The following is a 14,058-nucleotide window of genomic DNA, read 5'->3' on the forward strand; positions in this document are numbered from 1 at the left end:
TAATATTCATATGAATATTCTTGAGTTACAGGCCAATTTGTGAATAATTTTATATTTTTATGAATTTTCTGCTACATAATAAAATTATTCTGCAATTGCTTTAGTAGACATTGGATTTGATTTCACTATATGTAGTATACTGAAATTTATTGTTGCCTAATTTAGTAATAATTTTATCATAGGAAGTTAAAATCTCTTATAATTTTAATTGTTATCAAGAAGAATGACATCATTTAATTTGACAGAAAATGTAGAAAGATGGATTAATGACAAATTAGTAATTTACCACCTTTGCATAAAACTGAAGCATACGGTATTAGAAGGATTGATGGCACAAAAGGTTAACAAATTTTAGCAGCTTTCATTAGCTTTACACCATCATATGTTTGTGGTACTGACTGAAATAGGCTTTATAGCAAATCTCAGTCTAGGGAACTAATTACTTGTGCCGATTGCCGCACTGATGAATAGACCCTCATTGTATCATTCCCCTGAAGACAAGGAGCAGCCTGTGATTCACGACTGCATCCTAGCTGATATTTGATAATAATTTTAACAGATAAATGTAGGAAGGCAGAATGATGAAGTGCCTATCCAAGCTCCATGACTATCGAAGCCATGTACATAACCATCTGTGTACTGCCTCTTTCCTTCTCAACTAAGGGGAATTTTATTTCATTAACTGAATTCAAGCAACTGTTGTCTTTTGCTTGTATATCTAGTTTGTATATATCTTAAATTTATTTTTAAATTGTATTATTGTATTAGTTTTTATTGAAAGTTTAGGTACCAAAGCAATGAAGTAAAGAAAGAGCAAATGAGTTTTAGTTTCATTTTTTGAGGACTACAATGCTCACACATTTTTGTGTTTCATTTTGGTATCATTGTTCCTTCTCAGGCATGACCAAAGTCAACAAAGGAAGTATTTGATGTTCTTATTGTCTCTTTTATATTCTCTGAAAAGGTTATTGGATTCCTGCTACTTTTAAAATATTTTCTTTAAATAATGTACTGTTTGTTGTCTCTGCTTTTACAACTTAATTTTTAACCATTCAAAAAATACTTGTTACAAATCTATTTTTGTAGATGGTGTCTTTAAAACATCAAAACAAGGTTGGCTTTATTTGGGTATTTTGGGATAGTCAGCTGGTAAAGAGTATTAATTTGTCAAAGCGGACAGGTACAGTTTTATTAGCTCATGAAATACAAGTAAGATTTTATTTTTTTATTAGTCATTCCTGGAGAAGTTTTAATTATGAATATGTTTTTATTTCATTTTTGAAACTTACATGTTTTCGTGCTTTCATGCTTACATGTTCACATCTTTAGTGAATAAATATATCCTCCAGAGATTTTTTTTTTTCTCCATGCAACTGAAATAAACCTCTATATTAGTATTTTCCTTATAAGATATTTTCCAGCATGCTAGGACTTGAGTATTTAACAGCAGAGAAAGTTGACATTTATGTGTTGCCATATAAAAGATCTATGTAATTGGGGAAAATATCATAGAACTTGAATTTTAAAAAATAAATTTCCAAAAGTATGCTTTCAATATAGTAATTATTGCACATCATATAGCATGTAGTTTTTAATTAAATAGAATAACAGGCTACATAAAACAGAAATTCAATCTGATTTGCCTGAAAATAGATTGCTATTTCACTCTACAAGAATGGTTTATTTAAAAACAGCAAATGGAGAAGAAATGCATTTTCTTGTGTTATTCTAAGCCTCAGGGGCTAAATGTAATGAATATTTTAAGAGATTATTTTAATTAAATTCCTGCACATCTAAACAGAGTAATATTTTATTATCACATACATAACCATGTAACTGAGATATTCATTAAAGTTAACACTTTCTGGACCAAGAATTCATCGTATGATTTACTGACCTTGTGCAAAAAGGCACAAATTAGGAAGAAAAATGAAGGGGGACAGACTTTGATTAATATAGGTAATGCTATACCATATTTATAATAGCCTTTTCCCTATTCTGGTTTATAAATGCAGCCACAGAGAAAGGTGCCCTGCTGAGGCTGAAATGAGGCTGAAATCAGAGCACATGCCACTAGAGTGTGGGGAAACTGATCACACTGTCAGCAATTCATTTCAAAATGATGTATTCAGTGCTCACTTCACCTTCCAGGAAAAGGAGAAGGGGTTCTTTAGACTAGAAGGTGATACTGTTATTTTCAAGGACATACCTAAGTTAAAGATTGCAGAAGGGCAGTGTGAGATGGAGGGAGAATTAAGAGGAAGGAGGGGAAGAGGCAGAGCAAACAAGGAGATCTCTATGCAGAAAGGCAGTGCTTCCACGCTGTTTGATAATTGCTAACATATGTGGCGTCTCTGTTTCATTGTAGTCGTCCTCGTGAGTTCTGGCGCCTTGACTACTGGGAAGATGACTTGAGGCGCCGGCGACGATTTGTGCGTAACCCTCTAGGATCGACACATCCTGAAGCGACACTAAAAACAGCCGTGGAACATGGTCAGTGTTTAAACCATTCCTTGCCAATAGCAGCAGGTACAGTACTTGGTGCAGAAAAACATAGCTTCTTAATAACAAGGCACAGCAGAATTGTCCAACACCGAATTTCACAGTGTCTTACTCCACAAGGGGGAGAGGGATGCACTTTGTGTAGGATCCCATGAAATTATGGTGTCAAGTGTATTTATTTGTTACAGTACACATACAAAACTTAGGTAACATAAACGCATTGTTTCAAAGCACAAGGTTAAAGTATTTGTCCTTTTTAGCAACACATTCAGCTTTGAATAAATGAATCCTGCCAGCCTAACTTAAATCCATGAGCATAAAAAAACATGTAATTTACAAACCATATAGGTTTCTAGGTTTTGTCCTTTAAGTACAGTTCTCCTCCAGCAGTGCTATGATAATAAATGTCCAAGTGCCTCGGTACTTGCTGAACCTTGATTTGCAGTTGTGATTGATGGCTCATGGACAAGAGAATAGACATCATTTTCATATGTTTCTATTCTGTACCATCTTGTTTCCAGAGCTTAACAAAACACTCCCCCTTTTTTAATGATGGTGATTCAATTTACGTAGAAGTCTGGTAACTGAAACAACCAGAAAAGGTCTCTTGCACTGAAAATGTACTTTGTTTAATCAGACAACATCACTTGTGATTTTATGAAGTTCTAAAAGCCAGTTAAAATATTAAGGGGAAATGCCCCTCTCTACATTACAATTACTTTGTTTATGCTAAATATAAATTGGTTAAGGTGGATGCAGTCTACCTTCTCATTAGGATATTAGCTGAATATGCTGTAGTTTTTGATTAAATGGCAATGCATGCCACAAATAAATGTTCAATTATAGTCAGTAAAGATATTAAGAATTTTCTTTGATTTCTATTGTTTTTAATTGAAACGAAAAAATTCCATGTGTTTATGTGGTACCATGTCATGTTTCAATGCAGGTGATGATATTAAGAATTTAGATTAAAAATCTGCAGTCTTGGGTTTGGCCTCAGTCAGGTCGTTTAACCTCTTGCACTCATCCTTAAAGAGCCATTTCTGGAAGAAAATGTCCACAATATGTCATCAGATATAACACCAAATGTGACATCAGTCTGTTAAAATAAATGATCACACCAAGAATAGTCAATAACAAAGTGATCTAAAAGCAGTAATAGTCTCGGGGCCTATGTCTTCAACTCCAGGGGGTGGGGAAGGAGAAGTAATGAAGAATTAATTAGCCTACTTTGCTGTGAGGGTTCATATTCTTTTTGTGTGGTGGTATAGATTTCAGAGTTATGTATTTTGTCTTTTAAATTTTTTGGTTAATGATACTTTTCTCTGTTGGGTGTGTTTAAAAATTGAAATTTAATAATATTTTTTCTATTCTAAACTCTTATTTAACAGTAAGTTGTAAGTTCTGGTGTATGGTTACAAGAATATATTGTTTCCTTTTACATCAGGAAGGCTAGGATTTCTGTTATAAAATTGTACGTTGGAAGCTGATTTTCTTTTATCCTGAAATACCAGTGACTGAATTCAAAATGCAGTAGTATAGGTTAAATATAGAAGTCATTTAATTATATTCCTATAAAAATAGTACATTTTACAATTTTGAAGTATTATGTGATTCTTACTGGATAAATATTAATTATTGTTGAACTTCACCTTTTAAAATAAAATGCTAACTTTCTAAATTCTAAGCACCTGCAGTAATACTTATTAGTAATGCCTAATTAAGATTTTTGGACCTATTTAGACATAGATATCATTGTACTTCTTCTAGGTAGTAATTAAATATTAATACAATGTTTTGATTGTGAATATTTTATTGAATCAAAGGTATTTTATGTGATTCTCTTATTTACAAATCTCTCATATAAATTCTATGATTAACCGTAAAAATGCATGAAGCATTTATTTCAAAACAATAGTCAACTGTGTGTACCTCATCAGTCTTATAATTAAGGATACGAATTATGTCTAATACAATACATTTATTAGTTACATGTTAAATGCCTATTTAGTACAATCTTTTGTAAAACTATAAAAGCTACACTTTATTCTTTGTGTGTTTGTGTTACTTTAAATGACAAAGCACATGATTCTGAAATTCAACATACAGATTGTACTGTATTTGTTGTTAGCATAATTTATGCTAATATATTATAAGCAAAGAGCTTAATTTTTAACTGGATTTTATTAAATCAAATAACTTATCAAGCTGACATTCGGTCTTGATCTTGTGTTAACTATGAAATATAGTCTTTGAATACATCCTAAAACACAATGAAAGCTATCAAACATGATAGGACTAAATTATTTCAAATAAAACAGTTTTTCTGATTAAAAGCAATTGGAGCTATAGGTAAACATGGCTACATACTGTAGAGTTCAGTATTGAATTTAAAAATAGATAGTTCTGTAGCTACTATGTGGGTGTTATATGTATGACTTCTTTTACTTATAACTAATTTAACTAAGTAGACAATCATTTTAAAAATCCAGAATCTTAGAACATCTTGAGTTGTATTATCATTACTAAAGAAAGGCATCTGAATCAAATTGCCATTGGATATTAGTGATGTATTTTGGTAGTGTGAGCCGTCTTTTTTATAGATTGATTTGGTTTGAAGGAAAGCCTCTGGTGTAAAGGTGGCAGAGTAAATACCTGAAGAGTGATGTTCTCTGTTGGTGCGATCAATACCAGCCCCATGACTCTACTTCTGGCTACCTTCTAGTTAAAAACAAATTTTTTAATTCTGACAATTTAATTGCCCTTCCCAAGTTCACATTAACTTGCTTGGGGAAAAGAGCTTTAAGTAATTTTTCAAGCAGAGACCCTCCAAAGTGGCTATTTATAAAAGTCGTGTTATAATGGGAGATTCTTTTAACTTTGCAGAAACAGAATCGTGTTTTAAAATTAAAAATTTTATCTTATCAGTAAATATTGTTTGTGGATATTAGCATTATCAAGAAAAGATGAGCATTGGATTCTTCGGGACATTTTCTTCTATTTACAGTTTTAAAATTTGTTATAAATCTGTCATAATGGTTCCTCACATATTCCCAATGCATGGAGTCCTATGTGGCAGTTATATTATGATCAGAGTGTTTTAGATCTAGAAGAATCCTAAGGCTCAAGTCTAGTCTAACATTTTCTTTAAAGATAAAGAAACTGAGGTAAGAAAGGGCTAATATAATTTTTGGCATGTACAGGACTAAAGCCTAGGTTAACTGAGGACTGGTTGGATTTTCATGTCGGTGTGCATTGTTTTCAAAATGTTATTGTTAGATATAATGTATGTTTTATCCTCAAAGCCATGTAAAATATGTTTAAATGGTAATTTTCTTTAATTCAATTGTTAAAACTGTTTAACACCAGAATCTGATTTAATTCAAGACATTTTTATTTTGTAAAGAGTGTACATGATGATGGAAATATTTAAGGAGTATTTAACATAGCTTTAAGAGTATGTTGTTAATGTATAGAATGTTATTAATATCCAGTTTGGATTCCTAAGGTTGTCAAATTATGGAAAGATCCTAAATCAGACCATTTTTTCTGGTGGTTTCAGCAATATTATTTACTTTTGTTCCCTCTATAGGATCAGTGTGCACTAGGTTCCATATCTAAAACTTTCAGGGAACCCATTATCATTAGGATATGTGCTTGGATTTAAAAAAAAAAATCATCTTTTGTACTCTCAGTTTTTCTAGAGTGTATATATTTTATTGGCTCGAAACCCTAAGGAAATTACCTATAGAGAGGGTCTGATTAAATCAAGATAATAGTTGACTGAGATGCTCTTTATATGTCCCTGTTCAGAGTACAGTTTCAGCATTTACCTTACACCACATTTCATGGATGCCCGTATTCATGTTATGTTTGTTTGATGTCATACCGCTAGTCCATGTGTAATTTTGTTTTCTGAAACAAAGTAGCTCTTTCTGAACACATAAACATCTTTCTCTGCAACTTGGACTACTGAAGACTCCTGTTTCCTGCTCAGTGGATGTTTGAAAGGGAATTTATATCTTATAGGTAAACACTTTCCTGTGTTTATAGTTATATATTTTAATTTTACTTACCTGCTCTGTGTTGTATAGATACATAACTTCATGCCTTCCTCTTACTCTCAAGGACATGAATCTTGTATTTTGAGGGCCAGCCTCTCTTTTAGGCTTCACTTAGCTTCAGTGAAGTAAAGATATTTTAATGACATAACTTTGGATAAACTTCTTTAATTCTGTGTAACAATGTAGTTAATTACTAAGTTAGCTTAAATATTAAAATAAAATATGGCATTAGATAAATATAGTCACTTAAATTATTAAAATGTGAACAGTGATATTGTTCATTAAAAATTTTAGTGGTGAAATTACCTGACTTGCACTTTAAATTTGAACCAAAAGTATGTTCTTAACTTCATCCAATTAGGCTTTTAGACTTCAGAATAATTGACACTTATTTATAATTGTTGATTGACTAAAAAAGCAAATGAAAGGTAAAACTAGATCTTTCCCTAGAACATATAAACATGATAATTATCTTTTATTTTATGCTTGGGAAAGTTTTGTTCTAATTTTGAAGGAAAAAAAAGTTCTTTAGCAGAAGGCTATTAGGCCACTGAGAATTGAGCACCAGAGCATGTGGTGTGTATTAGAGTACTGTTGGTAATTTTACTGCTGCTAGCTTAAAATCCTCAAGGGGGAGTTAATTACAGGAAAGCCATTCTAAATATCAGTAAGCTGCATATTTTCTATGACAAGAGGTTTTTCAGTTGAGATTGAACAATTCCAGAATCTGGGCTTGTAAAAATAAGTAAATAAATAAATTAAAGTGGATGTTTGTATGCATTTAGTACACTTTATTACAGAATTTTTTTCATGAAACTATTTAATTCAAAAGTTACTTTGTTTTAGTATGAGTCAGCATGATGAGAACACATTTAAAAACTTTTAAATCCCAATTGGGAGGGATAACACATTATATTTTTAGTGGCCGTTTAAATGAATGAATTTATTTATGGAGCCATTTCAAACCACTGCATATTGCTACCAAGAACTGTGTTTTTTTGTAAATATTTGCAGATTAAACAGTTTTCTCTTTCAAATAAGCTTGGTGTACTTCAGGCTCTGTATGGCAGTTATCTTATAGGACGTAGTGAATGCGATGCTCATGTTTGATATCAACCAAATTTAGGTTTGGTTTTTTTTTTTTTTTTGCTTGTAAACCAAGTAGGTTTTAAATTCAGTATGAGAAGCAAACAACTAGTAAATTAAAAAGACATTCACATTTGCACTGTGATTTTTCTTTTCTTTTGCTCTCTTCTGTCCAAGAGCTGGTGCACCATAGGGGCTTGACCTCCGAGTCTGCCACCCCGAGGCCTGTCTCTGTGTCTTGATTGCAGCTATCATGCTCTTTTTACCTTAGGCGAATTAGAGATCTTCTCTGGGCTGTTTGCTTATCTGAAACTGAGGAATTAGAGGGTTTCTAAGAACTAAATGAGTTAAATATGGAAAATATTTTGATCACTCTGTAGCATATGGTAAGTGCTATGTAATATTATCCTTATTTGCAATATTTTTGCTTTGAAGAGAGTTATAAATCAAGAAAATGAAGAGACTGTAGCACACCAATTCTGTACCAAAACCTAACTGGTGAATGAAAATGTCTTATAATTTAATGTGTAAGGAAAGCGTAGATGCTTTCTTTTGGATTTCTTACTGGTCAGGTTTTTTTGTTTGTTTGTTTTGTTTTTGTTTTTTGTCAAGTTGCTTATATGCTTGGAAGATCTTGTTTGGATTAAGACAGTTTTTATTCTAGTATAGGGAATTTATATTACTTAATGTAATCTATGTTAAAGAACCCTAGTACTGTTTTTTTCTAAAATGGTAATAATTAATTGGTATAATTTCTTATAGGTTTTAAAAATATAAAATAATTTAAATATTAAGTGTTTAATATTACATTTTCAAATATTTACAGAGATATCCATATTTGTGTAATTTACTATGCTATATTGCAGAGATGGAAAAAATGCATTCAAAGCTAAATACAAAACATTTCTTCCCATGACTTCCTTATTAAATATAAAAGCCCTATATTCCATTTAGTGCCATAAATGCTGCATGTTAATGATATACATGATTAATTCACAATAAATATGAAATAAAACGTCACTCTAAACCAGTGGTTTTCAACCTTCCTAATGCTGGAACCCTTTATTACAGTCCTTCATGTTGTGGTGACCCCCAATCATAAAATTATTTCGTTGCTACTTCATAACTGTAATTTTGCTACTGTTATGAATTATAATGTAAATATCTGATATGCAGGATAGCTGATATGCAACCCCCAAAGGGGTCGCAATCCATAGGTTGTGAAACGCCACTCTAAACCAAGGCTTGATTCTTTTGAGTTTGAGCTTTATGCTGGGTAGAAACCGTGGTGGGGCAAAAGCCTCACCATCGGATTTCCATATTAGTAGTCCAGGCCTGGGTGGGTCAGGTGCTTCACCTCCCTAGCAGGAAACAGTTTCCTGAAACTTTCCTTTCTGTGACACGATTCAAAGAAATGGAAGGTTAGGAAAGACGCACCGTTCTTTGAGCTTTTTCTGGAGCAAACTGCCCGCGGGAGCACCAGAGTGACTCTGGAGAGAAAGCCAAGTCGAGCTTGGGTGCTAGCCTTCCAGCTGCAAACTGGCTTCTTTCTTTGGTTCCATTGCCCCTCCTTCCCTGGCCTTGCTGCCTGGTCCTGAGGCCTCAGGAGGCTCTTTGCCCAGAAGCCTCTCAGCCTACTGTTGTGTTATGATTGCCCCCGGGGTGTCTTAGCCCTTTAGTTTAAACAGCAGAGGAGGGAGCTAGGAACCTCTGCTTGCTTGCTTGCTACAGCGCCTCTCTCTCAATATTTGTGTTTGTGTTCTGGGCACAGGAGATGTGTGAAAATGTGGGCGAGAAGGAGGAGGAGGGAATGAAGAACGGAATGCAGCTGCTGGAACTTTATTAGTGTCCCATAGGGCTTTGGGGTTTGGGCCTCCATTCTTATTGGCTGGTGTTCTCCCCCAAGCACTGACCACCCTTCTGACACTCCCTGGCCCTTTCCAAATACTTGCCAGTGTAATATATTCAGAGGAATGAATGGCTCCTCATTATTTTTCCATGTTAAATAATCATTGTTTCCTAGACTAGGTTCTGCTTTTTCCCACTAAAGAACAAATTGGGGGGAGGGGAGGCTGCTTTGGAATCCTTTCCTGCCGTAACTATAAGTAAATAAATGGCCGGGTGAGCAGTGCAAGGGTCAGATTTAATGGGATTAAGGTGCTTGTTCAGGGTAACATTACACTAGCTTGGGGAATCGAGTTTGTCAGAAGGAGCGTGTGTGCCATCCTGGTCACTTCACCCACGGTGGGTGACTGTATAAAAGACTGTATTGGCCATCTCTGGCTTCCTACCCTTCCTGTAGCCCTACCATCTTCCCGAGTGTTCCTCCACTGCTGATGGACAGCTTTGTTTCCTTTTCATTTCAGCCGCAGATGAAGACATCCTTGCTAAAGGAAAACAGTCCATCAAGAGTCAGGCTTTAGGAAATCAGAACTCAGAAAACGACGCCCTCCTGGAAGGCGACGAGGATACTCTGTCATCCGTGGATGAGAAAGATTTAGAGAATCTTGCCGGTAATTCAGTGGCTGCACAGATATTTCATCTGGCTCTGGGACAATGAGCATCTAATTACTTACTTTTTCAGCTGTGACCACTGGGACTACCAAGCCCACATCCACAATTATATTAACTAGAAATTGGTTTTGTTCTTTCCAGTGTTTCTCCCTTCATCTGCTATAATTCCTCTGATTTTTTTATTCTCCCCAGTCCTTTGATCTTCCTGATCTTTTTCTTTTATATATAATTTTCACTGAGACAAAAAAAAAAAAAAAAAAATTAAAAGCAGCTACAGCCGAATTGCTTCATGCATCCTTGGGAAGTTACCATACTCTATAAAACAAAGATTATAAGTGAAATTCTGCCAACTATTTTTGTAAACAAAGCTTGGAGGCTGTTTGCCTTAAATATAGCCTCTTAGGGAAATATTGTATGTATTTAAGACATTCCAAAAGTGAGCCCCAAGAATTCCATGGGATTTATGCAGTTTGGATAATATAGGAATTTTGATTTATATTTAGCAGATTTTTAGTTTATTTTCCTCATGGAAAAAAAAATTCACTTGTTTGGCTTGAGGTCATTCATTAGATGACATTTTACCTTTAGTGTCTGTGATTGTGTTTATTATTATTAATTTGTATTTCTTGAGGAAAAAAGCACATAGTTTTTATGTGTGAAAATCGCATAGTTTGCTTTGCAATGAATTTAAGAGGAAAGGCATTTGAAAGCTTTCTTTTGGCGATATACCTCCAGCCTTGTGCTTCCATGTAATGCAAACTGATAGTGAAAAACAAAGCTAGAAGCTGCTTCCCTGCTTTGATGACTGCAGACCTCTCAAAGTAGAATAAAATTAATTGGAGTGTGCCTGTTAAGGGGTCTGTAGTGGGAATGGAGGTTAAGGAGGAGACTGCTGTTCTGGTCTTTTCCTTCACACTCACTTATCCATCTCCTTCTTTATTTTACCCCTATTCTTATGACTAACGATATGTTCTCACAGTAATAGAGGTGAAAGGGAGTTTAATTATATAATCTTGACAATGGCAATGGGATTAAGAAGTAATCCACGCTAATAAAGTGGTATGGGTTAGAAATGAAGTGGAAATTGTCAGGGGTCTTCTGTAGAACCTAGGCTGCACCAGTTTCTGCAGCTGTCTGCTTACCCTGTAATTGAATGTCTGAGAATGATTGAAAAAATGTTATTTCTTCTCTGGATTACATGCTAATGTACAGAGGGCAAAAGGAGACAGCAAAAGAACACATAGCTGCTTATTTCATCCATTTACAGGGATGAGCTTTGGGAAATCATGGCTGTTCTGAAGCTATCTGCTCCCCATCTGCAAACACAATGCATTTGTACATTGGGAATAGAGGGCAAAACCTGCTCTGATCTCCGCAGAGCATCCCTTCCATTGTCCTACTGGCACACATTAAGATTGATGTGAGATTAAGGACCATCACACTTCAGGCAATCGATGGAAATGTCAATTCATCTGGATTTTGAAACACTTATTCACCCATTGACCACCTGAATAGGTGCACCTTGTTTATAGGCACTATATTAATTCAGAATTAAAAATGCCACTCTTCTCTTTGGCTGTTTTCTTGTACAGGATTGTACAATGAGAAATTGTTGTAGGATTTCAAATTCTTTCTGAATCTATCTCTGAATATATGTACATGTATATATATACATATACATGTATGTATATGTTTGTTTTATATAATTATTTCCAGTTCTTATTTTAGGGTTAGCTATAAGGTACCTTATGCTGTTCTGTCTATAGTGCATCTATTGTTTTCAGTAGCAGTCTGATTTGTCTCTTTGATAAGCCCTGTGGAGATTTGATTATTCCAATAAAAATTCATTCACTTGGAAACCCACCCTCCAGCTGTTTACTCCCAGAGTCCCTGGACTACACTAATATTAGATTTGGAGGCACTGAGCAATATTTAACAGCGGAAAGGACACTTTGAGAAGAAATATTTGTATCAGTCTGTATGTGGGGAAAGTTGCCATGGACGAGATTTTGTATGAAGCTGGTAGAGAATCTTTTTCAGAGAAGATGGTTTATCAGAGGATTTCCAAACACTTCTCTCATAAAGCTAGTACTCTTTGTGTCCATGCCTCAGCCAAGCTCTAAAGTCACCTCTGGCCTTGGGAGCCTATTGAGGCCTCCTTGCCCCTGGTTGTTATTCCACGTTGTTGGTAGCCTGAGGCTGCCTTTTCAAATGGAACGTGGATGTACTTATTTAAGCCTCCCTCTTACCTAGAGATTAGACCAACCTTTTACACACTCCCTGTAAGATAATTGCTTCTCAGTTTACCATTATTGTTAACTGCCCGTTATAAATCTTACAGTATGAGAATCCAGACTTTGTATCTTCAGAGATAGCTTTTGTATGGACATAATATAGAAGTACAGAGGTCAGCAATGCTGTACCTAGAAGTAAGAATTTTTAAAAATTAAATATTATCCCTGGACAAATTTAAGTTTTGAAAAATGTCATTCCAACTCATGTGGCTTCTCTCTTTCTCTTGGCAGGTCCTGTTAGCCTGAGCACACCAGCTCAGCTTGTGGCCCCCTCTGTTGTGGTAAAAGGCACTCTCTCTGTCACCTCCTCTGAACTGTATTTTGAGGTGGATGAAGAGGATCCCAACTTCAAGAAAATTGATCCAAAGGTGAGAAGATGAAGAGGGAAGGGGGGTTAATTTTTCTTATTATGGGATAGTGTGTTCTATTAAGTAAGATTGGTTTTGATAAAAATCTTACAAGCTTAGTTCAGAACTCTTGCTGAATTGCCTCTGCTTACTACAAGGCTTAAGACTCTTTTACCATCTAGTTAGATTATTGAAGTTCATTTAAATTCAAAAACAATTTCCACTTAATTGCATTTATCATTAGTTCTTTGAGGGAAGAGACCTCAGGGAACATTGTTCATAAATATATTCTGCCTCAAAGGGTTCAGCGTGAATTAAACACCAAAAATTCAGTGAGCTTGAGAGTCGAATTGTTTTGTTTAGCCCGTATATTTTCTGGATATAATACCAATATATCATTACCCTTGCTTTGTCTCCATGGCTTACTATTCTTTGGTGCACACGAGCATATTCTACCAGAGTGTGATACCTCTGTTTCCCATTACCTGTGGTAGCTTTTACAAGGCACTGCATAATTTCCTATTCTTAAATGAAAATGTAATTTCCCCTTTCGAAGGTATTTTGATTACTTTTCAGACCCTGGCAATTTTATTTTACTTAGAAACATTTCTGTTTTTTAACACAGTCATAAAGCCAAAATAACATTGATTTAATGAAAGTGAATAGTAGAATTTGTTCTGAGAGGAAACAATTTATTGAAAAATGAACCAAATAAGTGACCTATAGAAAGAATAGTGGTTTAAAATGAAAGAATTAATTTCACTGGCTTATTGTGTCTATATACACATAATATACACACATTCTTAGTTTATTGGTAGACCTCTGAGGTTTTGGAGTCATGTGGAATTGTTAAATCTTCATGATTTGGAAGTATTTCTAAAAAGCTCCTGAGGAAGAAATGTTATAATTTTGTTGAGCTCTACAGACAAATCATGTTTTGTCTTGTACATGTTTGCTTCAAGTACTTTGTTTCCATAGTCCTGCCTGTATTCAGGCAGGACTTGCTGGACTGTGTGGCAAGAAGGCTGTGATAGACCTTGTTGCTTGGAGTTAGATAATTCAGCTAATCTAGTGTACAGAAAACTTGAATCCTGAAATTTTATCACCTAGAAATGTTTTGTACTTGTCTCATGCTAAATTATCTGAAAATGTTATCATTTCATTATGAAAAGCTTACCAAAATTACTTAAACTCTTTGATTCCTGAAGTCTTCAAAATTAAGGGAGACTGAGATTTAACTCAGAATATTTT

General features: G+C 34.6%; 1 protein-coding gene across 4 annotated transcripts in view; it reads left to right on the forward strand.

Moving 5' to 3' along the window:
• The window catches only part of Lrba (LPS responsive beige-like anchor protein), a 537,881-nt gene that overhangs the window by 306,537 nt on the left and 217,286 nt on the right, over nucleotides 1-14,058 (forward strand). For all 4 annotated transcript variants that reach the window (XM_037206706.1, XM_028858702.2, XM_037206707.1 and 1 more), the window contains 3 exons: nucleotides 2,369-2,493; nucleotides 10,019-10,165; nucleotides 12,692-12,828. In XM_037206706.1, the coding sequence (XP_037062601.1) occupies nucleotides 2,369-2,493; nucleotides 10,019-10,165; nucleotides 12,692-12,828 (409 nt within the window). The remainder of the gene's footprint in view (nucleotides 1-2,368; nucleotides 2,494-10,018; nucleotides 10,166-12,691; nucleotides 12,829-14,058) is intronic.

The sequence above is a fragment of the Peromyscus leucopus genome, chromosome 6 (assembly GCF_004664715.2).
Source record: "Peromyscus leucopus breed LL Stock chromosome 6, UCI_PerLeu_2.1, whole genome shotgun sequence".
NCBI lineage: Eukaryota > Metazoa > Chordata > Mammalia > Rodentia > Cricetidae > Peromyscus > Peromyscus leucopus.